This window comes from Eschrichtius robustus, chromosome 20, assembly GCF_028021215.1.
Source record: "Eschrichtius robustus isolate mEscRob2 chromosome 20, mEscRob2.pri, whole genome shotgun sequence".
Classification (NCBI taxonomy): domain Eukaryota; kingdom Metazoa; phylum Chordata; class Mammalia; order Artiodactyla; family Eschrichtiidae; genus Eschrichtius; species Eschrichtius robustus.
In genome coordinates this window covers 18,412,046-18,438,638 of record NC_090843.1, presented here as the reverse complement: position 1 = coordinate 18,438,638, position 26,593 = coordinate 18,412,046, and the positions used below count along the sequence as shown (strand labels likewise).

The window sequence follows — 26,593 nt, the reverse complement described above, 5'->3', positions numbered from 1 at the left end:
GGAGCGTCAAGTCCAGTGGGGGTGACAGTCAGAAGATGACAAACCCAGAGAACTGTTTTAAGGTGGAGAGAGTGCTCTGAAGGAAACCAGTGGGGCGGAAGGACAGACACGTCAGGGGAGACCCACTCGATACAGGGTGGTTTGGGAGGGCGCCTCAGAGGCAGGGGCAAGCTGAGATCTGAGGGACCTGGCAGGTCGTCGTCAGGGAGACTGGGGAGCAGGGCGCAGTCTGGAAGGCCCCAAGCAGAAAGGTGCTTTGTGCGCTCCCAGGTAGCTGGAGTAAAGGAACGTGGGCCGGGAGCTGGGTAGACGAGACTCGCCCAATGTACAGCTATGGCTGGAACACTGGGTCCCAATCTGCCCCCTACACCACACTTCCTTTCTGCTCGAGAGGCTGAGACCCCTATTATCTGCAGATGGCAAGGGAGCTGGGGTCAAAGGTCAGGGGAGGCCAGGCCTCCTGGGTGGGTTTTCTAAGGAAAGTCCAAGAATTACGTCCAGGAAGTCCCCCCTAGGCCCACTCACCTCCCACACGTCCTCTGCCCGCAGCCAGGGCTACTCACCCCGCCCCCGCCTGGGGCACTGCGCTGTATGGAGACCGGGGCTGCAGGCTCCTTGTAGCCACCGTAGGACTGGGCTGCCTGCTGCTGCTGGGGCTGCTGGTAAACTGGAAGCCGGCAGGAGACGGGCTCAGAAACTGTCTTGCCAAAGCCAGCCCGCTCCCTTCTTCCACGAAGCCCATGCATGCCATGTATTTCCACCGCCCATCACCTCACTCAACCGCCACGCTGCTCAAAGGCTTCCGTCTCTGTGTGCACATTTGCTGGTGCCGCGTACTCTGCAGCAGGGGCTGCGTCTCCCCCCGAGGCGCTGGGAGCCCAGAACGGGCCCTGACCCTGGTGCCTGTGCCCTCGGTAGGGATGGGGCCTGGGGCGGGGGGGGGGGGGGGCGGGGGTGTGTACACGAGGCTTCCCTCTCACCTCCTCCCCGCCCTGCAGCCGGCCCGGCCTCAGGTCCTCTGCCCGCACAGGCCCCACGCTCACCTGGGGCGCTGGTTGGGATGTGGTGAGGCTGCTGCTCCTGGGGCCGCCGGTAGCCAGTGTCCTGGGGATCTCGGCGCTCCGGCTCCAGGCCCTCACCCCCGCTGGGGCCCATGCGGCTCTTCTCGAACTCTTCGTGGTATTTTATCTGCGGGGGCAGAAAGTGCTGGGTGAAGGACCCACAGCAAACCAACCAAAGTTCCCCTTCCGCTGCCACTCAAGATCCGGGGACGGGAGAGACTCCTGGAGGTCTCCAGGCAAAGAGAGCTGGGTTCTTGTTGGGGGTGTACCAGCTATGTGCCCCTGAACAAGCACTTAACCTTGCTACACCTCCACTTCCACTTTACAGGGGTTGCTGAAGGATGCAATGAGATAATGGATGTAAAAGGGCCACGTAAACTAAAGCACCAGACAAATGTAGGTGGTCATTTTTCTGTGCCTGTGGCAGGGGCTAGGGCTACCCTGCTTTCACACTGGTCCACAGCAGCAAAAGCAGCAACTCCTGTTTATTGAGCACCTACTAGGTGCCAGGCACTGTGCTAGGTGTTCTGCATCACACGCTCGTTTTACCTTGACAGCACCTACAAGGGGGTACAGTATAGTTGCCATTTAACAGACAAGAAGGAAACTAAGGCACCGACAAGCAGCATGAGTTACCCATGCTCACGGAGACTCCAGAGACTGTGCTCTTAACCAGCAGGCGACTCTGCCTCTGGTGGGCATGACCTTGCACAGTTCTGCTGAGGACCCTAGCCTGCAGGGCAAAGAAATGCCAGGCCCTCCCTTGAGGGTGGGTTGGTATCTAGAAGATGAGTTCCTTCTCTCCTCAGGTTCCAAAAATGGGCAAAAAGAGGCCTAAAGAAGCCACACACCCCAGGGTCCTCAGCAAGGGCTGGCTGAACTGAAGCCACCGGGACCCAGAGCTGCGTTCTTAAGATCTGGTCTTCAGACTGTCTGCTCCCACAACCCACCTGAGCTGCTTGTTAGAATGCAGGTTCCAGGACCTTCCACAGAATCTACAAAATCAGGGCTTCGGTTTTGGAATATGCACTTTTTTTTCTTTCTCTCTCTCTCTCTCTCTCTCCTTCTTTCTTTCTTTTTTTTTTGTGGGGGGTACTATGCACTTTTAAAAGATTCCCCCAGGTGAGTCTGAAGCAGGCTCAAGTTTGAGAACCAGTGATCTAGAGCAGAGGTTGGCAAACTCTGGTCCACGGGCCTGCAGCCTGTTTGCTCACGGCCTGCGAGCTAAGAACGGTTTCTACATTTTGTAATGTTTGGAGGCTAGGGATGGGGGAGTTGGGGGAGAATTAAGAGGAGTAAGATTGGTAACATGTGAAATTTCTATGACATTCAAATTTCAGTGTCCAGAAATAAAGTTTTACTGGAACACAGTCTCACCATTCATTTCCCCATTACCTATGGTTGCTTCCATTGCAGAGCTGAGTAGCTTCGACAGAGGCCCTTCGGCCCATAAAGCCTAAAATATTTACTATCTGGCCCTTTACAGGAGAAGTTTGCTGATCCCCGCTTGCCCAGATATGTAGACTGCATATTCCTGTTGGTAAAATCTGTTTCAACACAATCCTCCCAAATTTCATCTATCTTATCAATTACACACAAGCATCACTTCACAAATATGGAATGTCTCCTGTAAAACTTACACCAAAAATATGAATAAAACAAAGGATGAGATGAAAAAGAACCTCCTCCAGGAGTTCTAGGGTTTTCTCCCTGTACTCCCAGTGGCATGTAGCCCACACCCCACCTTGAGGACCCCTAGCGGGGTCTATTCACTTTTCAGAGAGGACACTGGTGGGGAGGAAGCAACCAAGGAGAGGTGGAAGGCCCACGGTTTGTGTGTTCCGGGATCACTGGGCTGGGCCAGCGCTCGGGGAGGAAGTGGGACAGAGAGTGACAGAATAGCTCCCCCTCACCCCCCAGAGGAAACCTGGAAAGCAGGACACAGAAAACTGGTCCTGTCCTGAGCAGACCCAGGCCTGAATTCTCTCCAGGCCTCGGACCAGAAGCCGGCTCTCACTTCCTGTTCACCAGGATCCTGCCCTGTGCTTCTCCCAGTGAAAAAGGGGGTGGGGTGAGGGGACAGGGAATGGATGGGGGCAAAGCCTGCCCTGTTTCCCGGAGCAGAAGCAACAAACGATCCGGTGCCCCAGAAGCCCCTGCCAAGGCCTGATCCAGCTGTCCCAGGCCCGGACCTCCCATGGGCCACCCCCTCCCACTTTCTTTGCAAGGAGGGCAAGAGTTAACACTCAGCCAGGCAGGCCTTACACAGGAGTAGCTGGGCTAAAGGTCTGCAGGGGTGGTCGGCTGGGACCACCCACATCGCTCTGCTGCTCTTCCAGCTGTTGACTGACGGTGACCCACTGCAGCCCAGGCTGGGAGAACAGGTGGGGCAGCAGCAAAGCCCAGGATGGGCCCTGTCTGGAGGCAGGGAGGACCAGCCCCCTCCTCCCCCTGCCCCTTCCCTTCATGCCCAAGTAGGGACCCACACCCAAATGGTGAAATAAACTGAGCCCGTTCCTGAAGGGGAGGCAGCTGGCCCCGGTCAGACTGAAAACCCATCGAATCCCTGAACTCCCACAAGGAAGAGCACCCAGGGGTTAAGTTCAAAGACACAGGGCCAGTGCCCTGCTCTCAGATTCCTAAGACAAGGGCAAAAGGTGAGTCTCCCTTAGCCCCACTCCCTCGGTGACCCTGTCCTCCGGTGAGCAGTCGGGGGTAGGGACAAGGAGAGGCCTCTAGGCTCCCAAGGCAACTGGCCTTCCGACTTTTGTCCTGGGGGGTGGGAAAGGTCAGCTTCCCTAATTTACTGTCTGTTAATGAAAAGAGGTCTAACTCTGGGAGCCGATGACTAGGGGAGGGAAAGTGCACATGTGGAGGCCGACAGAGGCCTCCGGGCCCTGAGGGAGCCAGGAGGTGGGCTGAGGGGCAGGTGTGTCCCTGATGCCGGGGCCCGGCTACCCCGGCTGACAGCCCACTTCTCTGCGTACGGCTCTGTCTGTATTAGTGAAGGGGTGACTCTCTGAGGAAGAAGGCATGTGTGGGTCCCAGGCCTGGCGCCATCCCCTTTTGTGTCCTACAGACTTAGTCCTTCATCGAGAGCTGCAGCGACCCTCCCACGCCTCATCCCTGGGGTCATGAGCCCGTCACTTGCTCACGTGAGCTTGGAAGAGTCCCGTCCCCTCTGGGCCTGAGTTTCCTCATCTTAAAAAGAGGTTACGGGGCTTCCCTGGTGGCGCAGTGGTTGGGAGTCTGCCTGCCAATGCAGGGGACGCGGGTTCGAGCCCTGGTCTGGGAGGATCCCACATGCCGCGGAGCGACTGGGCCCGTGAGCCACAATTGCTGAGCCTGCGCATCTGGAGCCTGTGCTCCGCAACAAGAGAGGCCGCGATAGTGAGAGGCCCGCGCACCGTGATGAAGAGTGGCCCCCGCTTGCCGCAACTAGAGGAAGCCCTCGCACAGAAACGAAGACCCAACACAGCCATAAATAAATAAATAAATAAAAATTAAAAAAAAAAAAAAAAAAAACCTACCTTTAAAAAAAAAAAAAAAAAAAGAGGTTACGGCACCACCTGCTCCCACGTGGTCTTTAGGCTCCCGACTACCTCTAGGAACCCAGCCAAACTCTAGCGCTGAAAGCAACTATGGACATGTGTGCGTTTCCACAAGTGGCTGATGGGATCCATCTTGCTCCTTTAGCCACCCCACATGCGTAAATATCCATAAAATTAGGGCCAGCTGATCCAGGTGGACAGAGTAGTGGCAGCCTCCCCACCACCGATGCAGGAACCACCTTTTAATCATAATAGTAATAACCTTGACCTCTGCTCAGCTCTTCACACTGAGTTCTCTGCACATAATCTCCCTTGGCCCTGACAATAATCACCCTAAAAAAATAAGTCGGATAGGTACACTTTAATTCCTATTTTACAGAAGTAAATGAGGCTCACAAGTTAAATGACTTTCATTACTCAGTCAGGGCTGAGGCTGGTGACACAAGGACAAAGCCACAGCTGGATGGGCCCTTTCCCGGGTCAGGGTGACCACATGCCCAAGTCTGCCCCTAGTCCCAGTTCATGTCTTCTGGAATAAATATGAATAGCACTGCCTTTCACTCTCAAAAGGGATGATCATCACAAGGTCACCCTAACTTTGAGAGAAGGGGTGCCTGGCACTGAAGTCAGGAGTTGCAGCACAGAGGGGAAACGGACTGCAAAAAGTCAGGCTGCAGCTCCCTTCTGCCCAGCCCCACCTGATAAAATTTCACTCCTCTCAACTTCCTCTCCCTCCCCTGCCCAACAAGCGAGGAAACTGTTATTACTTTGCCGATCAACCTAATAGTTTGAGAAGCAAGGAGGCACCTTAAAGGGTGTTAGCACATTCAAAAGGGAAAGGAACATTGTTCAGAGGCCAAGGCCCTGTCTGATCCCTCCCTGTTCCAAGCTCAGCAAAGTTCTAATCGTCTAAATGCCCTGAAAAGGTGTCACCATAAGCTCAGAAATGTCAGCAGAGCCCTGGTCTAAAAACTGTCCTGGGATCCCATGGAAGGATGCCAGGCTGTTAACTGTGCCCATGAGATCCAAGTGCACACGGGTGGAGGGACCCAGGCCTAAGGACCCTCCCCGCTCATCCAAGGGCCCTGCCAGCCAGGACTCCAGGATGACTAGTTGAGGGTCCATTCCAAACCTACGAAAAATGCAGTTTTTCTGCTAGCTGACGTTCTGTTTTCTGAACCCCTGCTCTCCTGATTGTGGTGGAAAACAAAGGTCTGACTCCACACTTGCTTCCACATGATTCTACATCATGAGCAAGAAGGGAACATCAGGCTTTGAATGGAATAGTCAACTCACCAGCCAGGGTCTGTTTTTTTCTAACAGTGTTTCCGTTTGTTGCAGTCCTCTGTGGTGCCCTTATATGTATAACTCCTTTCCTTTTCTCAGCCAGCCCAAGAACAATGTATCCCTGTCATCCCCATTTTACAGATGGGGAAACCAACGCTCAGGAGGTAGGTAAGGGGTGGGTGAGTCCTAACATCAGCTCCTAGTTCTCAACCACCATGTTATGCTGTGCTCCCTGTGAGAGACTAACACGATTTTGTTTTTAAAACAAATGTAAATCTGTGCTCGATTTCATTAGTAATCAGAGAAATGCAAGTTAAAACCATGAGATACCACTACACACAATCAAAATGGCTAAAATGAACAAGTCTAAGGATGTAGAGCCACGGAAACTCTCATCACTGCCGGCGAGAGGGTAAATCAATACCACCGCTCGAAAAGTAGTTCAGCGTTATCTGGTAAGGCTGAAGGAACATACGCTCTGAGATCTGGCAATTCCACTCCACCTTAACACTAGGAAATAGGTATGAAGCTGTCCACAGCCATAGAAGCAATCCAAATGACCATCAACACCAGAATCAATATAAGCATTTTAAATGGAATGCTATACAACAAGAAAAAAGAACAAACTACAGCTGCGTGCAAACATGTACATGATTCTTTAAACCCAATGTTGCCCAAAGGAGGCAAGACACAAAAGAATAGATATGTTCAAAATTGGGAAAAACAAAACTATAGTATTCAGAAATGCATAGTTGGGGGGGGAGGGATAAATTAAGAGTTTGAGATACATATACACACTACTAAATATAAAAGAGATAATCAACAAGGGCCTACTGTATAGCACAGGGAAGGGAACTATACTCAATATCTTGTAATAAACTATAAGGGATAAGAATCTGGGGGAAAAAATATGTATATATAAAACTGAATCACTTCTCTGTACACCTGAAACTAACACAACATTGTAAACCAAGTATACTTCAATTTAAAAACAATAAAAAAAATTACATACTAAGAAAAGAAAGCATAGCTACATTTTAAAATTGTAAAGAAAAGAACAGCACACGCTTTCAAAAATTAAACTACAGGGTTGTCCAACAAGCCCACCTCCGGGCCATTTGTCTCTGGGGCTAGAATTTTCTTTGACTTTACTATTTACTACTGATTAGGCCTGGACTATAAGGAATGAAGTTTATTTAAGGAATATAAGCTACTAATTATTTCTGACTGAAAGAAATGCAAAGGATTTCTGCCTGTAGCAAGGCTATCTCCAAAGCTTATGGTTTTGGGTTTTTTTATAAATTTATTTATTTATTTGTTTGTTTTGGCTGTGTTGGGTCTTCGTTGCTGTGCACTGGCTTTCTCTAGTTGCGGAGCGGGGGGCTACTCTTCGTTGCAGTGTGCAGGCTTCTCATTGTGGCTTCTCTTGTTGCAGAGCACGGGCTCTAGGTGCCCGGGCTTTAGTAGTTGTGGCACGTGGGCTCAGTAGTTGTGGCTTGCGGGCTTAGTTGCTCTGCAGCATGTGGGATCTTCCCGGGCCAGGGCTCGAACCCGTGTCCCTTGCATTGGCAGGCAGATTCTTAACCACTGCGCCACCAGGGAAGCCCAAAGCTTATGGTTTTATAGTCCTGGAGGACATTAACTAGTTCTGCAGCTAATGGCAGAACACTAACTAGTTCTGTATCTAATTATATCCAGTGCTTTCTTTCACAGACTAGGCATCACCTCTGCCTGTCAGATGCTCCAGCTGGTTCCTCATAATTAAGGTAATTATATGATAGGTACTCACTGCATGAGAGTTACATTTTTTGTTGTTGTTTTTTTTAACACTTTGAAAACTCTATTTTGACAGGGGTGCTGTCATGCTCTGCTTCTTGACTTGCATGGTGAGTACACACACAGGTGTTTATGTGTTACACTTCACAGAAAAAGGAAAAGTTAAAAGACCCAGAATTGTATACAGAAAATCAGTATATAAGTAGATATGTACATAAATAAAAGCTTCTCTGCTTGAAGGCTGTGGCTCCCATATAGGGACCTCAGCAATTAAAGACTCCCGTCCATTACAGCCATCACAGCTGGTGACCAAAGGCCAGGATAAATTTCAGCTCACAGCCTGCGTTCCTGGCCTCTCACCCCTTCAGGTGCCTTTAATGAAGACACAATTACTAAACAACAAGGTCCTACTGTATAGCATAGAGAACTATATTCAATACCCTATGATAAACCATAATGGAAAAGAATATTAAAAAAAAGAACGTATATATATATGTATAACTGAATCACTTTGCTGTTCAGCAGTAATTAACACATTGTAAATCAATTATACTTCAATTTAAAAAAAAAGACACAAATACGCACCACAGATGTCTAACTAGCACCTTGCCCCCTCAGTTTTCCAGACATTCTCAGTACTAGACAATGGCCTAACTTTTCAGCCAAACTTTAGTCCATGTCCCTTCTTTAGCCACAGTGCAGAAAGCAGGCAAGTCTGCCTTTAAATTAATAGCAATTGACAATATTTATCACATACTAAGTGCTTGACATTTTCCTCGCAAATGAGGAGTCATTTGACGTTAACCTGGGAAGTGAGTGACAAGCTACATACAGGAACGCTATTTTGGATACAAAACAAAAGGTGTGGCTCTAAACACCATCTTTCCCAAAACTCTTCTTCTGGAGGAGGGACAAGTTAACAACATGGTTTAAAGTTCCCTGGGGGGTTCTGGGATGTGGCCAGGCCTGGCACCTCTGGTGAAGCTTTTTCAGGCTCTTGGTGACGATTCTCAAACTTCAGGTAACCCAGGGAATGTGTTAAAAATGCTGGTTCCTGAAAAAGAAATTTTATTTTCTATCTCTTTAATTTTGTATCTGTATGAGATGATGGCTGTGCCCTAAACTTACTGTGACAATCATTTCATGATGTATGCAAGGCAAATCATTATGCTGGAGAGCTTAAACGTATACAGTGCAGTATGCCAATTATAGCTCAATAAAAATAAAAAGGAATGACAAAAATAATTTTAAAAATAAAATGCTGGTTCCTAAAAAAAGAGAGAGAGAAAATGTTGGTTCCTGGGTTCTGCTCCCCGGTGGCCTGGGGAGGAGGCCTGTGAGCCTGCATTTTCAATCAACCTTTGCAAGTGATTCTTGTCCAGCTGTTTGGAGGCCCACAGTTGACACACTAACTGTACTTGCTAAAACCAAGAGTCTTCCAGCATTGTGGTCACAAGTCACAGGTTCCAGCTAAAGCTGCAAAAGCAGAACCAGGTCAGGCTCAAGTCACCGCCCCCACCTCAGAGCAGAGGACAATCAGCTAATTGCAGCCCTGTGGCTAATGATAAGATGTTATCTCCTCAGGTGTGAGTGTCTTGGCCAGAGTGAGCTCTGTTACCAGGGCTCCTCAGACATTAACACCTCCAATAACTAGTTGGGGGGGGAGGGGGAGGGGGGGTGCGTGCAGGTGCCATAGGCCGTGTGTGAAGTATTCTGGAAGCCTTCCCGAAAGGGAGGCAGGGATGACTGGGCTTGTCTCCCTTCTTCTAAAAGCCCCAGGCTGGAAGCTATGAGTGAATGTGCTGGGGGTTGGGTTGTAGGCGGGGAACAGGTATCCAAGATGAGACAGTCTTCACAGTGAAAAGCCACAGAGGCTGAAGACCCAAGATTCCAGCTTTGTGAGCCAACTGGGTCTTCCTTCCGTTACCCGTGGCTTCCCCTCCCTCCCGTTTTCCATGGGGAGAGCTGAGACCCACACCTTCTTTCCTCCCGCTTTACCCTTTGGAGGTTGGGGCACAGACCCGGCAGGGAAGCTCTAGGGTGTGAGGTCAGGCCCTGGCTTATAAAGAAGCAACTGAGACAGGCTTTTTTTTTTCCGGCGGGGGTGGGGGGCAGAGGAGCAGGGGAGCAGGTAGGGATTACAGCCCTCAGAGGCGTCCTAGCCCAAAGGAAGCACTCCATTTCCTCAAGCCATGAATTTCAAGCTGCTGGTCAACAACCTAGTTGCGAAACCCATTTAGTTAAGTCGGCAACCAGCGTCTTTCACAAACTAAAATAGAACAGAAAATATCCGAATGCCCTCTAAGCGGTAAAGCACTCTTTCCTGGAAGTTTTGATTCTGTTTCCCTTAAATAAATCAGCAGGCCTGTTCGGTGGGTCACGATGTGAAATGTATTTCATACTGCAGGTTGCTGTCAAAGCTTAAAAGCCATGGTCTTGGGCATGGCAGGTTCTGATGGCTTGGGCCCTGGCTTCTGACATCCACCTGAGCCACTGCCGGAGTCCACCCTAAGCACGGTCCAGCCAACTTCTAGAAGGAGTGCCCGACCAAGGAGGTCGGGTGGAGGGCTGAGGGCTGGATGCCGGGTGGACCAGCTAACACACAGGCCCTCTGCAGCCTCTATCCCCAGTCCCTCAGCCCAGTGACACGGGCAACGTGCCAACCCCTTCCTGTTCCAGACATGAAGACAACCGCTTGCCCGGTCCTTTGTAGGACCCTGTGCGACATGGGTCTGCGGCCCATGTCCCGTGCTTGTGGCTCACAGTGGTGCCCCCCCGACCCCACGTTGCCCAAAGCCCCTTAGGCAGCCTTCCCACGGCCCAGAGCCATACAAGCTGCTGGTCCGTGGCTCCACCAAGCAGGGAACTGAGGCCTGTCCCCTGGCCACAGGTGCCATGGGGCGCATCGATCCACTGCGCACTCTCCACACCCAGCCCTGCCACGGCCAGACACTGGTCACCGCCCCGGGCCCAGGAGTGCCAGGCCAGGGGGAGCAGGGCCAGCGGGCAAAACCGGCTGGGGTTTTTACACAGGAAGGAAGAGCAAGCCGAGGTGGGGGAGGAGGCAGAGGGGGGGCGGAAATGACTGCAGTGTCAGCACCCAGAGGCAGACAAGGGGGAGGCCGGCCTCTCCCCACCTCTGCCACCCAGTTTTGACCTTTGTGCTCAGACAAAACAGCCAGTCTGGACCCTGGCACTCACCACAGCCGGGGGGGTGCGGGGGATGTTCAGAGAGAGTAAGGGGTACGGGGGGTGATTTAGCATAAAGGCCCTCCCTGTACACCCCCCCAAAAGTCCAGTCCTTTTAAGGCGGAAATACTATGTGGGCAGAGGGTATCAAAGGGGGAATCTGGGGGTGCACAGAGGAAACGCATCTGGGAACCCCAAACCCTTCCCTTCCCTCTGCTCAAGCAGCCGCCAGCCAGGCCCGCCTAGGAGAGCAGGGGCGGCAGAGAACTGGCCTCACGCATCTGCCAGGCGGGCGGGGAGGGGACGAGAAGGGAGGGCAGGGTGTCAGTATGGTACCCCAGGGAGCAGGGGAGCTTACGTTACTGATCTGGTCCTGGGTCTTCTTGATCCTCTGGAGTTCGGGTGTGTCTGCCACCACGCTGAAGCCTTTGCCCTTGTTCTTCTCAAACTCCTCCTTGTAACGCACCTGGAGGACCACAGGGTGGAGAGGGATTGGAGTCGAGGCACGGGGAGCAGAGAGGGCCCCAGCCGGCAGCCACCTCTAAGGCAGCAACCAGCCAGGAGAGAGACCCTGACCAGAAACCCCCCTGCAGTGACATCCACCTCCACGCCCCAACTCAAAGCACAAGCCTTGGCCAAAAAGTATTAGACTAATGATAATAAACCATTAATACGTATTCAGTGTATCCTGAGTGCCAAGCGCTTTACATGAACTATCTCATTTAAGTCTTGCTGTATACTATCATTAGCTCCATTTTACAGACAAGGAAACTGAGCCGCAGAGAGGCAAAGTCCCACGCCCAAGGTCACGCAGCTTAGCAGCACATGTCCAGAGCCACCAGGATGAAACCCTCATCTGCCTGACTCCTGACCCTTCACCACTGGCCCATCCTGCCTGAAAGCTAGAGGAAGAAGGTTCTTTCCAGAGCTCCAAAGACTGGCCCAGCCCTCACCCTAGCCAGGATGTGGCTCTACCCGCCGAAAGCCCGAGGGAGTTGCTAAGTGACCAGCTGAGTGAGGGCTGTACCAAGGGACAAAGTTGGTGCCCAGAAAGGGGGGAGGTGAGACAGCCGCTCGGAAAACTCAATCAATGAGCCTTTGACAGGCCCCGGCGGCTGCCAGGCTGGCTTCTGAGGTCAACGCCACAGGAGGGGATGAAACTGGCGGGGGGACAGACAGCACTTCAGAACGGGTTTCCAAGCTCCGGGGAAGACCCCTACCACACCTCCACTGCCCCCCTCTTTTCTGAGAATTCCATGGAAACCTGAGTACCAGGGGGACTTGAGTCAGACGTCAGAAAGGACTTCCCAAGCACTAAAAGAATTGAAATATGAAAACTATCCTGTCCTTCCCTGGGGGTTTTGAGGAACAGAATGGAGGCTGGAAATGCCCCTTGGCTTTCTGAGTGTGCACTGTCCACCTCGGCAGCCAGCTGTTCCAAACCCCACCAGCTGCCTGGCTCCCCTCCATGGGGGCTGTACTGTCCTAGAGGCAGGTCAGCCCAGGACACGAGGCCCAGGACCTTGGGAATCTCCAGGCAGCTCCCAGGCATGGAGTCATCTGGCCACAGGGCCAAGCTGCACTGGGACCCGAGTGACAGTACCTACCTGTCAGTTCCTCTGCACGTCCCCCAGGGGCTGGGGTCCCTGTTTGTCTCCCGAGCCCCAGCTTTACCCATCCATGGGGTTCTTGCGCCTAAAAGTTTCCAGAACCTCTTTTGTTCTGATCCAGACTAAAAACAAAGGCCTGGATGTGCCTTTGGAAGAGAGTAAGGGGTACTGGAAGTTAACACAGTGGGTACAGGTACCAACCCACCCCAAGGGCCCAGAATTGCCCAGCATCAGCTCCTCCAGGAAGGCCTGGGCCAGCACAGCAACTCTTAGTGTTGGGGGTAGGGGGGTGGAGAGAACCCTCTGGGAAGGGGGCATCAGGAAAGGTAAGAAACTTAAGAGTCAAAAATGTGTAGCTCCATACACTAATATGTATAAAATGGATAACTAATAAGAACCTGCTGTATAAAAAAATAAATAAAATAAAATTCAAAAATTCCAAAAAAAAGGTGTAGCTCCAGATGCAGAAGCCCAGATACAAGGCCTCTGGGCTTGGTTTCCTCACCTATAAGAGGACTGTCATAGGAATCAGTTAAAATATGGGGAGGGGGCTTCCTATCACCAAGCATAGGCAAAGAGCCAGAGGGAGCTGGTATGAACATAGGCTGTCTCCCACCTGCTGAGTGATCTTGGGCAACTGACTTAACCTCTCGGGCCTCAGTTTCCACATCTGTAAAATGCAGCTCATGATAGACCCATTCCAATGAACGGTGTGGATTACAGACAGTGGCTCTAAAGCAGCAAACACATTGTGGGGCACATAGCAGGGCTCAATGCGTACTGATAAGGGTGGGTGTGAAAGTGCTTTGTCAACCTTAAAGTGCTGAACAAATGCCAGTGCCCCACTCCTTCCTCCTCTACTTCCTGGCCTCTGGAGCATCAGGCCCCTAATCCAGGGGAATAATTGTCATGGCAACACTACAATGACATCAGCTGGTTCCCAGGCTCGGGAACTGCCTCTCCCTCCCTGCTGGGGAGGGTAATTCATTTCACTCCTGGCACAGGCAGCCCAGAGAGGGCAGGGCTGGGCGGAGCAGGGGCAAGAAAGGATGCAGGACTGGCTCAGCACTACTTTGCTGTACGTTCCTGGGCTAGTCAGTCCCCCTCTCTGGGTCCCCTTAGAGGGGCTAGCCAGCTGATCTCTAAAAGCCTTCCCAGCTCTGGAGTCTGTGACCATATTTATTAAGCACCTGCAGGCCCTGACTATGGAGAATCAAGGTGGGGAAGATTCTCCAGGAGGCTGTTTGGAGCTGGAGTGTGTGGCAGAGGTAAAAGGTGGGGAGCCAAGAGCGTGGGGAGGTCCGTGCCTAGAGCCTTGCTCATCACCCAAGCAGGAGTGTTTGCCCTCATGTGGGATGGCTCACCAGGACATGACAGGGGGCTCTAGGAGGGAAGTTACCTGCCCAAGGTCACTCAACCTGCTTTGTTGGTAGATGCAGGATACAACTCAGCACGGCAGCTAGATAACTGCAGCCCGGATGCTGCCTGGGCCTCCCATCCTGGAAACTCCCAAGGCAGGGCTGGTAATGATGCCTGAGGCCCCAAGAAACTCTACTTTTTAATATGTAAATTTATTAATTATTCTCCCAGGATCTATCTTGTTCATCGCTATTGTAGCAAACAGTAGGTATACACATGTGTTTGTTGGGTAAATGATGAATGAATTGAATGCAGACATAAAAATCTCCAAACAGGCAGCGTAATTTGAAAAATAAAGCAGAAACTAACACACCATTGTAAAGCAATTATACTCCAATAAAGATGTTAAAAAAAAAAAAAAGAACTGCCCTGCTGACCCAACATAAGAGAAAAGATCACGACTTTAAAAAATTTTATTGAAAAAAATATGATACCAACAATTTCCACTTATTATGTGCCTACCATGAGCTGGACCCACATACTGTGTAACCCACCTCCTTCTAACCAAAAAAGAAATCGTTTTAAAATTAGACACACACAGGAACTTCCCTGGTGGTGCAGTGGTTGAGAATCCACCTGCCAGCTCAGGGGACACAGGTTCAATCCCTGGTCTGGGAAGATCCCATATGCCGCGGAGCAACTAAGCCCGCGTGCCACAACTGCTGAGCCCACGAGCCACAACTACTGAAGCCCGCGCACACTAGGGCCCATGCTCCTCAACAAGAGAAGCCACCGCAGTGAGAAGTCCGCGCGCTGCAACGAAGAGTAGCCCCTGCCCGCCACAACTAGAGAAAGCCCGCGCGCAGCAATGAAGACCCAACGCAGCCAGAAAAGATAATAAATAAATTTTAAAAATACACAACATAAAAAAAAAAGAGGGACTGTGATGAGTTCATAACATAAATGGATAAAATAAAATAAAATGTTCCCAGCGAAAAATCAAAAAATCAAAAATAAAAATAAAATTAGACACACACGGATGGGGGAGGAGAGCCAACGAAAAAGGTCAGTTCTGGAAGCAATCATCAGAAAGTCTAGTATTCCTCAGCTTTATCATACCCAAGTTCCATCTCCTCTCCTTTCCAGGAGAATAGTAACAGCGAACATTTATTGAGTGCTGATTGTATGCCAGGAACTGTTTTAAATGCCTAACATATACTAACATCCTCACAATAACCTTTGGAGGGAGGTAATCCACACTTTACAGATGAAGGCACTAAGGCTCAGAGAGGTTAAATAACTTGCCCAAGGGCACACAGCTAGTGATGGCAGATCCAGCATTTGACCCTCAGCCAGCTCCAGTAAGAGTGACACAGGTATGCTGCCCGCCTTGCTGGTCACAAGATTCAGGATAAGAGAGTGGGAACCCTGCCAACAGCAGGGCAGAGAATGAGGCTCTGCTACACTCTCCTGTGCCCTGTGGTATGTGCCCTGTGGCATATCCCACGTGCAGCACCACGGACGATGAGGGAAAAATGAAAGAGACCTTTTTCTTGCACTTCTGCCTGGGCTCAGGGGCCCGCACGGCCCCAGCTCAGCCCCACCCTAAAGCTGCTGCTTCTCAGCGCAGGGCTGGCGGTGGGAGAGCTGCCAGGCCCGGCCACCAGTGCCCTGCCTCAGCCGGTCCTGGGCAGGACCACCCAGAGGGTCATTTCTGGTCAGCTCTGTGGCTGCTGTCCCCACAGGGGAGGCTCCAGGTGTCCCAGACACCCAAAGTACCACTTTGGGAACCAATCTAGAGACAGGAAAACAAAGTTGAAATAGCATGGGCAACTTCCCAGAGACTGAGAAGAGACACACCAACGCAGGCCCAGGAAGGTGCCTGGAAAGAGACCAGCTGACACCCTGGTGGGGTGGGGCAGACGAGGTAGAAGAGGTTCCCACTTCCCTTCCCATCGGCCACAGGCCACACCTCCTGCCTCCACAGTGGCCAAAGGCACCAGAACCCATCACCGCCCCCAGCCAGGCCCGCTCAGCCCTTCAAGCCTCAGAGCATCGGGCCCAGCCCCCAAACTCTGGGTAACTGGGTTTGCTGTCCCTATTTTACCGGGCAGGAAAAAAAAAAACAACTCTGAGAGGCAAGGGGCCAGACTCAGACCACACAGCTGGGGGGAGGTAGGAGACAGAACCAGGCTTGCAAAGGGGGCGGGACCGGGGTCTCCACCCTCCGCCTATCCCAGCTCCAGCCCCCAGGAGCCCAACTGCAGATTACAGCAGTGGCCTCAATGCAAAGCCCTAACTCACACCCCTCACAGCAGCTCCTCGGCTCCCTCCCTACCCAACAGCCTGGCTCCAAGCCTCTCGGAGCATGCCTGTGGGACCAAAAGCCCTCATCAGAATCACCAGGGCCGCCAAAATGCAGATTCCTGGACCCGCCCAGAACTGCCAAACAGAAGCCGCTTGGGCGGGGCCTAGGACTCTGCATTCTAAAAAGCCCCCCTGTCCCCACTGGTGACTGGTGCATCGTGTGCGTTAGCGCACAGGGCTGGGTGCCACAGCAGGCTGCAGAGGGGCTTGACTTCTGCCTCCGTCACGGGGCTCTGGCAAGAGGCATGGCCTCTCTCACCTGTGTCCCCATCTGCACCACAGGGACAAGAGTTCCTCGTCATCAGGTGGTTGTGAGGATTAAACGAGGTCCTATGAAGGACGCAGTGAGAACCTATGAAGAGTGACTGCCTTTCTCATGATTTCCCCAGCCGGCCCCAGAGCCAGGAGCCCAGGACCCAGGAGGCGAGCAGTGGGCCAGGCCCCTGGGGGACAGGGGGGTCAGAAGAGCCTTCAGACCCTGGGCAGGGGTTGCTTCCTCCTACAGACCCTGCCCCTCAGGGATCAAGTTCCAGGGGCAAAAAGAGCTGCAGCCCAGCTTTTGTGGGACCAACAAAGGCTGAGGGAATTAACAGGGTTTGAATGTCTCCTTCTGAGAGTAGGGGTGTGTGTGTGTGTGTGTGTGTGTGTGTCCCTTGCTTCTGCCTGGGTACACACACTCCCACACTCCTCTCAAGCTGTGGGGTGACTACAGGTCACCCCATGGTGCTCTGGTCTGCCTGCCCCACTTAGCGCCTTCCACCTCTGGCCCCAGTAGGCTCCAGACAGGATGGGGAGTCCAGGGCGGTGGTCAGGGCCTGGCCCTGGGAAGGGAAGTGGGAACCTCTTCTACCTCGTCTGCCCTACCCCACCAGGGTGTCAGCTGGTCTCTTTCCAGGGTCTTCCCTGTGCAGATCAGGCCCAGGCCCCAGCGCTGTCTCAAGCCTACTTCCTGCCAGCTGGGCTACTCAGCCCTCCTCAGTTGGCAAGGCTCTGGTATCCACTCCGGCTCCCCCAGTGACTGTGGCTTTCACACCACAGCGGGGGCGGGGTCTGGGCTGGCAGATGTGAGCTGCTGCTGACATCAGCTTCCGCTACTTGCTCCCCATCACTGTGGGACACACGAGGGGGCCTGAACCTCTGGCCTCATCAGGGTTACACGCGGTCAAGGTCACTGTACTCGGGAGTGAAAAAAACAGAGCCCAGACCCTGAAACCTCACTTAGAGGGCATGTCAACAGGCAAAGTCCGGTGCCTCTCAGAGCCTTGGTTCCCTGTCTGACCCCTGGAGTCGGGTCAAGGATAAATGAGGCAAAGTAACTAAAGTGCTTGCTAAGCTGCAAAAGTTCTCACCAGCATGAGGAACTATCGTGTTTATTATCAAGGTAGAGATAGTTTTCCTTAGGGAGTTGGATGGAAAACTGGAAAGAACACAAGTCTCAGAGTTAAACAGATTGGCATTCCAAGTCATCAGCATCTATTTCCTCTTCCGTAAAGTGAGACCGATCCTGCCAACTGCAAAGGGCTGTTGTGAGGATTGAACATTAATACGCCCAGAGCACTGAGCACTTCATACGTTAACCATTAATACAGTTATTACCTCTACTGCTACATATATGATCTTAGCAAGTCCCTTACTGTCTCTGAGCCTCAGTTTCCTCATCTGCACAACGGGAAAACAGCACCTTCCTCACAGGATTGCTCGGAGGAGTCAACGAGAGAATGCAATGCATGTAGATGGCCCAGGGCTGATTCTCCTTCACGTGACCAGAGAAGTCACGTCAAGATCTGGCAGCAGGAGCCCCACTCTGGAGGGATCAGGAGAGATCCCGCTCTGAGGCCCTGGTGGATCCTGCAAGACATTTTCCTGGCCCTGGGCACCCTGCCCACTTGGTTACGTTCCCCAAGGGGTCTCTGATGAAGCCCTGCTCTGCCCCACTCCACCCCGGAGCCCAGGCCAGGCTTGTCCCAGAAGCCCTCCCAGACCCCCAGGCAGGGTTAGTCGTTCTGGCCTAAAGGTTCTGGATCTTTTGCTTATTCCTCAGTGTCCCCTGAAGATCGAGTTCTCCCTGGCACAGGAAGCCCGTCTCCTCCCCTACTGCAGTGACACGCAGGGCTCCCCACCCAGCAGGCGCTCAGGAAAATCAGGCCCAAGGAGACACAGGCAGGACAGGCCCCCTTCGCAGCCTGCCCTCTGAGGGGGGCTGTGAGTGGAGAGGAGGGGGAGGGGACCAGCTTCCTGGAGGAGGTGGGCTCTAGGGGTCCCCCACAAAATACCTGAAGCAGAAAAAATCCGACGCCCACACCCCTCCCACCCACTTTAGGTAGGAAGCGGGATACGCTCTCGCCCACTTCTCTGATCAAGTCAGGAAATGTGAAGTAACTGGGGGTGGGGTGGGGGCAGGGAGATTGGTAACTGCTAGGATTTCAGCGCCTTGGCCTTGCCGAGTAACCACAGAAGGAAGGAGCCCTTGTCAAATCCAGGGGTTGCCCCGCCCCCAAGGGCCAGGCCCCGCCCCCTCACCTGACTCTGGAGCTCACTCTGTTGCTTGAGGCGGAGGTTTTCCGGGGTGTCAGCCACCATGGTGAAGGACTGCTTGGGGTAGTGTCTGCAGGACAGAAAAAAAAAAAAGAGTGGGGGTCATTCTGGGGGAAGGGGCAGGAACCTCTGGGCTTCCATTCTCTTATCCTTGGGCAGCCCCTGCCCCTGTCCCAGCATCAGAACCACAGTGCCCATTGCCCATGGCCGAGGGGAGGCAAGCGTTTCTCAGACTCAGCCTGGGCTGAACTGGGAAGACACATCAGGCCTGAGTGGCTGGCTGGCCACCAAGAACTCCAAAGGGAGGACATGGGGACACTCTCTAAGGGTTTCAGATCACCCAAGTAATCCATGTCTATTGCACAGGAAGGTCAAGGGGGCCAGGCACCCAGGAGGGCCTAGCCAGGCTGGGAAGAAGATGCTCATGGGGTTAGGACAAAGCTTTCAGCTGAGACCAGAAGTGGAGACCAATGTAGCAGAGGAAGGGCGGGAGGGATACAGAGACAGAAGTAAAGGGGAAAGGGATACACATATCCTGGGGGGCTTCCAGGAAAAGGCAGTGAGACAGAAAAAACACAGACATCCAGAGTGCTGTTTCAAACAGCTAACAAGGTCCAACATAATCGGAGGGTAGATGAGAGATCAGCTTGAGGCCGAGAAGAGGTCACCACGGGTGACAGATAAGAACACTGCAACAACAGTTGATGTTTCCCTGTGCTAAGGGTGTACATGCCTTAGTTCATCAACTTCTTACAACCGCCCTATTATCCCCCTTTGACAGATTGGAGAACAGCTGCTTGGAAAGGTTAAACAATGTGGCTAAGGCACACGGCCAGTAACTGGAGGCATCCAGATTTGTACCCAAACGGGCTCCCAGGACCCAACACCCTGAACCAAACCCTCTAATCTCCAGACACAGGACAGACCACGGTCCTGTCCCCCAGAAAGAGGGCTGGCTTGGAGGTAGCACGAACCATTTCAGCCCTCAGAGCCAAGCCTGCGGGGACCTCCAGGACCACCCGGTCCAACCCCCTCATTTCTCCCAGAGGAGGAAGTCGTGTGCTGGCGCCAGGCACTTAGCTGACTTCATAATTATTTATCACATCGGTTTACTGTCTTCTCTCTCCACTGGTTCTCTATGAGGTGAGGGGATTCTTGGTCTTTTCTTCATCGGTTTATTCCAAGCTCCCCAAATAGTACCTGGTGTTTAGTAAATATTTGTTGAATAAACGAATGTCCTACTAGGTGTTGAAGCCGAGCCAGGACTAGAACTCGGGTCTCCTCCATTCCCCTGGGTCATCACAAAGTCCCTCAGCAAACCAGCTAGAGGAGAGGCAGCCCTGAGTCACTGTGGTCTGTGTGTAGATGCTGGTATGTGAAAGGGCTGGGGGTCTACATAGGCCCCAATGACTTCAGGGACTGGTGGGTGGCTTCTCTGAGCAGGAGCCAAAGCCTGGCCATTCTTAGCTCTGGCTGGCCACACCCCACCACAACTATGACCACTAGCCGATGCCAGACTCACAGGCTGTCCCCAGGTAAGAGATGGATTGCCATCTTCCAGCCAGCCAGGTTGGCTGATGTGCCCTGGAACTGGACACCAGCAGCCCTCCACCTCTGTTTCACCAGGCCTGGCATGTTTTCCAGCTGCCCGGCCCATCCTGAGCGAGAGCCATTGGTAATCACACACAAACTTCCCCGTGCCAAGGGCAGGACTCGGGGGCTGGAGAACTAACTAAATGGTTGGGGGGAGGCTGGGGGGTGGCTAGAAGGAGCACAGTGCTGGGTGCTGCCCTGCCACTGTCTCACAGGGTGACTGGCAAATCGTTTTTCCCTCTGAGCTAACTTCATCATCTTGGACCTAGAATCACAAAAGGTGATTCTAGCTGTGCCCCAACTCCAAGCCTGCACTGCCCTGCCTGAATCCTGCCTCCCAGATCAGCCCAGGCCCATGGCTCCCCGAGCAGAGGGAAGAGCAAGGCAAGAGACTAAAAAGCAAATACAGCTGCCTGCAGCCGGCAACACAAATGTCCCGTAGATGAATGTGGGGCTAAGGCTGTGGGTCCAGTCCCAGGCTTGGCCCAGCTCCACAAAGCCAGGGCCACCTACAGCTGAGGTGCTCCATTCAAACTCCCTGAGCAGTTCCAGGAAAAGGGAGGATCAACTGGGAGTCTGTTCCTGGCGACTAGAAAGAGAACAGCAGGAGGGATCTAAGTAAGATCTCCAGCAGAACTGGCAGGCCCTGAGGTCCTAGGAGGGAGGGCTTTGGAGATGACCCTCCCACCAAATCAGAGCCATTATGAAGGTGTCAAGGGGTGGGCAGTGTGGTGAGGAGAGTGTCTGTAAGTCGGGGCTCATGAGCACAGGAGGGAGGTTAGGTCCTGAAGCAGGGGGATGGAGAAGACCTTCAGGGCAGCTCTGACCCAGAGCTTGAAGGGTCAGTTCTGAGATGGTGGCTCTGGTTAGCATTTGGTGGGGAAGGGTGTCTGGCAGGCTCGGAAGACACATATGCACAGGAGCCAGTCTGCAAACCTGTGGTTTCCCATTTGCCTGAATGTACAGGGTTAAAACGGAGTGCCAGGTCCCGTGGCCCAAGGTCAGCCAGACGCAACCCCACTCCGCAATTCCGAGGATCCTGTGCACTTTGTGTTATTCCTCACACATGATGAATATCTAGGCGAGCCCTCTGCAGCAATGCACTTCTCCTAGACACTGAGGCCAGCAGGTCCACGTTCGTATACCTCCTACACGCCACCAGAAGGGTCTCAGGAGACCCCCCAACATGCAGTGGGTGCCTCTGGATGGGGCTGGCGGGTCTTTCATCCTCTCTTTGGAGCCATCATGACCCCCAGATCTCAGCCCCCCCACAGCCAGAACACTAATCCCATCAGAAGGGAAGGGGGGGACCAGCCTAGATGTCGTCGACTCAGCTTAATCTGGTGGGAGGAGGAGGGGGATTTTAAGCCTGCCATCAGATTAAAATAGATTAAAGAGGGGCTCTGGAGCCTCCAGTCTCTTACCCTTGTCTCCTAAACCCCAACCCCAGGCCAAAAAATGCAGGCAGCCATGAGCACGGGCTATATTCCTCCTGCTGGGTCAACCCTGTCCCCTACCCACAGCCCCCAGCCCTGGCGAGACAACTCTGCCTTTCCTGTCCCCTGCTCACTGCGCTTCGGGTTCCCATGGCAACCTCATCCTCGGCTCAAGGCAGGAGAGCGGTGAGAGCAGGCAGACAGAGAGAGTCTATGGGGGTGGGGGAAGAGACACAGACAGCCAGGGTCCTCAACTGCAGAGGAACCCACGAAGGCAAAACTAGGAGGCTGTGTCTGCAGGATCCTTGTAGACAATTTAGGTGAGGAAGACAGGTGCCACGGGTTTGTTTTTAGAAGGGAGGTTATGCCAGAACGCCAGTGCTGTGCCCCTCCCCCATCCACATGACTGCCTTCCAAGAGGGCTACAATCGATTTGACCTCCTTCCAGAAACAACTGCTGGGAATTCTACCTTTTCCCTCCCTCTCTATCCTCAGGTTGAAGTGCCCCCCCAACCCATTACCCTCAGATCCCAGTTGAGATGAATGGATATATGCGTATCCCAATGCAGACGCAAAGGCAGAAGAGGGGTCCCCCCCCCAGCTAGTGACCCCACTGGAACCCCAGCCCCACCAACAGACTGGGCCACGGTGAGGGAACAAGGGACCAGGGTGGGGAGAACTGGGTGTCCCAACCCTGGCCTGGAGCCGGGTCCAGAGCACAGCTGTTCTTTGTCCCTTCTGTGGGCCAGCCTGCACCCGGCCCCTTGTTAACCATTCCAAGCGGTGGGCCCTCTGCCGATGCCCCTCCCCACCCTCGATGGCAGTATCAGCTGCTCTGGGAAAGAGAGGGGCATGGAGAGAGCCCACTAGGACAGGAAGCCTTGGGGGCAGGACAATCAGGCAGCTGCTGGCAGCAGCCCAGGCCTCTAGGAAAACTAAGTCACATAAAGTGACTTCTGGATACACTGTATCCTGTGCACATTCTCTCCTGAAACCTGCCACAAGGCTTTGGGCTAAAAAGGGCAGGCGTTATCACTGTGCCCATTTTACAGATAAAGAAAACTGAGGCTCAGTGTTTCAGAAGAAAGAAACTCAGGACAGAGATCTGGCCCAATGCACTCTCCCCTATACCACACCTGCCCAGCCAGCTAAGCACAGGCTGACATCCCTCCCTGCCAGGTGAACGCCTGCCCACTCCCAGCTCTGCAGAAAGATATGCTTGGTTGGGTGGGTAGAGAACTTCCTCTTCTAAACCCAACCAGTTTCCAAGCTTGGCTATTATGAGAGAACCCTCTGGGGTCTCTCACCCACCCCCAGTCAGAAGCCACCTACTCCTTAAGACACTTCTAAAGCAGGTGTCTCAAGAGTCCAGACATGACCTGTGGGGATGCAGGAGAAGGGGGGCTTGCCCCAGAGGACCTCTGAGTCACCTTCCTGCTTGGAGGGACGATGAGGACAGGGAGGATGCTGAGAAACTGCAGGGCTCCTGCTATGGGCTTACTGGGGAGAGAGATCACGCGTAGGAAGCCCCACTCCCAGTCCCGCCATCAGCTGTGTTCCAGAGGCAGAACAAGAACAGACCAGATATCCTGGAAGCCCAGCTCCCCCTTTCTACAGGCAACCTCGCCTCTTCCAGCCTTGGATCCCTTCAAAAACCACAGCTTTTTGTTCAAGGAGGAACAAAAATACATCAACAAAAGCAACAAGGAGCCTTTGGTTTCACCAAAAGGGGGGGAAAAAAACCCACAGCCCCTACATCCTGCCTCTGGAAGGAGCTGCTGATTCCCCTGCTGGGAACACTGCCCACGGGCAGGCGGGCAGGGAGGGCTCCCTTCTTACCCAGTTTCTCACCAGTTCCCCAGGCCAAAGGGGCTGAAACAGTGGGGATAGGAAGCAACAAGGAGGCATTGTTTGACCAGAGGGAAAAAAATGAGCAGCTGAAAAGATCAAGGCTAGACATGAAGAAGAACTTACCAGCCCTCAGTGGTGGTAGACAAAATGAAAAATGGCAATACACAAAGAGAAATGATTCCGCCAAGTCAGGAAAGGCATGGAAACACTGCGCCTCAGTTTCCTCATCTATAAAATGGGCTGTTAGGAAGCAAAGTGATCCCTGAGGTTCCTTGAGGCCCTGACATCTGAGTATAAGGATTTGGGGGTGAGAGAGAGGTAGGGGCTGCCTAGAGGCCACACTGCTCGCTGTGGATACCCCTTTGGACTCCCCGCTCCCAAACATAGCACACACACCCATCCCACTCCCTCTCCTGGTGCTACCCCCAGCTCCCCAAGACATCTGATCCCATTGTTCCCAGTCAGAGGCAGAGAACTCTGGGGAGGTGGGAAAGCCCCAGTCCCTATTCCTGGATTTGCCCACCACTGCCCCATCCCCTAAGAGCAGCTAGGATTCAAGACAATTTGCTAGAACCCAGAGATACTTCAAGCCCCACCAGCACAGGCCCCACCCCACTCTCTGAGGCCTGGGGAAGGAGTAGGACCACAGTCCCTTGTTCCCCAGAACCAGGGACACCTCCACCCTCCTCAGCCCCTCAGCCCACAGCTCAAGGCAACTGAAGGACAGACCCCTACCACTGCAGTCAGTGAGGAGGGGAAAGGTACAATTGAGCATCCCCCCCGTTCTTCCCCAGCCCATGTCCACCCCCTACTTGACACCCCAAAAGCTGGTTCCCCTGGCCTGCAACTCTGCCTCAGGTCTGCAGCCTCTACAGACTCATGGCCCCCAAGGAGAAAGGAACAGGCACGTGTCCCCCTGAGCCCCCCCCCCCCCAATCCCCCTGTCCTCCGGGCTCCTCAACTATTTGCATGGAGACAAAGGACCAGGTTTGTACGTGGACCCACCTTCCCCACTTTCAGAAAGAATAGTTTACAAAACAAATCATCGAGGGCATAAATGAGGGCATAAATATTCCTATAACAACTGGAATAGGCTCACTCCACCTACCCAGAAGCTTCAAGAGAGAATTCGATTAACAGTGGGTTCTTCCGCTGCTGGCTATTATGCAAATGCAGGCATGCTCCCCTCTACCTTGTCATAGCAAGGCTGAGTGCCTGTGGCCTGGGAAGTGTGAACACAAACACAGCCTATACAGTCCGACACCCTGGCGTTTCTCCCTGGCCCCACAGCTGGCGGCAGCGTGTGTGTCTGGATATGCACAGGCACGTGTGTAAATGCACGTCCTTGGGGGTCCACTACCACCCAGAAGGCCGGCTGTGGGCTCTGGCCTATGTTCTCTCCCCGGCCTCACCCCAGATAAGTCTGGTGCAAAGAGAGAAATAGAAGAGCCTTTTTGCTGCGTTCAGTCACTTTCCAGAACTTAAATCTCAATCTTGAGAAGCCACTGGAGAGAGACAGACAGCTTTCTTCTTTCTCTTGCCCACCCTTCCTGCAAGACTCTGGCTCAGGGACTAACCAGAGATCGGCAGAACGTAGAGGCCCCCCTGCACACCAAACTTGCACGCTCCCTCCCTGGGTGGGCTCAACTCCCTGGCAAAGGGCCGGGGGCCGGGGGGCCGGGAGCGATCACCTGTCCCTCTGGGTCTTGAGCGGGACGTGCTGAAAAGCCAGGCCTGAGCTTCGCAAAGCAAGGCCAGGCTGCCCTTATCCTGGAAACCCCAGGATTCAGGAACTGGAATGTCACTGGGGGATGGAGCCAAAGGCAGGAAGAAAACAGGAAGGGATGAGAGTGAACACTCAACACCCGTGCCTGGCACGTCGCAGGTGCGCAAAACTTTTTGGTCTAGGCTCCAGCATCCCTGGGTAGGAATTTTTAACCACGGGAAAACTGAGGCCCCGACAGGTCCGGAGGGCGCCCCGAGCAAGCCGGGCCTGCCTCTGGGTTATCCCGGAATCCCCACGTCTGGCTCGCTGGCAAGGACCTGCAGCTCAGCAGACGCCAGCTGAGGGAGTGTGGCTGCCTCCGGCCAGGTGCTACCACAGTGCGGGTGAAACACAGCTGGGCCACAAATCCCCCGAGTGTTCGGCCCCTCATCCAGGGTCCTTCCCAGGTAACATCCCAGCTGGGCCAAAGGTCAGCTAGCCGTGGAAGAATAAGGGCTGTAAAGGCTCAGGGAATGGACAGGGGTCAACCTGCTTCTCTGGCTGGAGGCCAGGAGAGAGACGGGGGAATCTCACCCTCGGCAGGTTGGAAGCAGCATCCCAGGAGGGGTGTTTCATCTTCTGCCTTCCCTGGAGCCCCCCCAACCCCTGCAGGAGCTACCCACCCCTACTTGCTGCAGCCTCCCTAGAAGAGGGTGAGAAAAGTAAGCTGGGACTTTGGCACTAGACTGAGAACAGGCAGAGAAACCAAGGACAAGCCTCTGATTTCTTTCTCCAACTCCCAGCGCTTGCTGCATTCTAGGCTACCGGAGTCTTAGGAAGAGACATGAAGAAGCCTTAGCCCCTGCCATCCACTGGGCTCCGGGCTCAGCCAGACTTCTGCCTGGAGGGGCCGAGGCGCAGAAGCTGCCCCCAAAGGAGCCTAGGTGCCCAGAATCTAGCCTGAAGTGGGCCAGCAATCAAGGGGTTAACTGCCCCAGCCTCTGGCTTTGCTGAACCCCACCCTACTCCCCAACAGAGGGAGGAAGTTGCAGAGAATCAGGGCTTGTGTGAGCCTTTAAGAATTTGAAGAATGTCCCATTTCCCTTGGGGGGTGGGGGTGGGAGAGGTCGGTATGGGGAAGAAGACCAGTGGAAGCTAATAGAGGAGAAGGGGCAGCTGAAGGAGGAGGCAGGACAGAGCTGTGACCCTCCCTCTACCCCAGGCAGTCTTCCCAGTGCCCCCAATCCCTCCCAGAAGGGAGGTGATTCATGGT

General features: G+C 53.4%; 2 protein-coding genes across 3 annotated transcripts in view; both read right to left on the bottom strand.

Annotated features, from left to right (window-relative positions):
• Positions 1-26,593, bottom strand: part of LOC137755070 (large ribosomal subunit protein eL19) — a 406,958-nt gene that overhangs the window by 180,807 nt on the left and 199,558 nt on the right. The window lies entirely within an intron of this gene.
• LASP1 (LIM and SH3 protein 1) overlaps positions 1-26,593 on the bottom strand; it is a 37,794-nt gene that overhangs the window by 2,616 nt on the left and 8,585 nt on the right. The window contains exons 3-6 of the mRNA XM_068529472.1: positions 18,721-18,805; positions 11,223-11,330; positions 1,044-1,188; positions 564-667 (exon numbers count right to left, since the gene is read on the bottom strand). Coding sequence (XP_068385573.1) covers positions 564-667; positions 1,044-1,188; positions 11,223-11,330; positions 18,721-18,805 — 442 coding nt within the window. The remainder of the gene's footprint in view (positions 1-563; positions 668-1,043; positions 1,189-11,222; positions 11,331-18,720; positions 18,806-26,593) is intronic.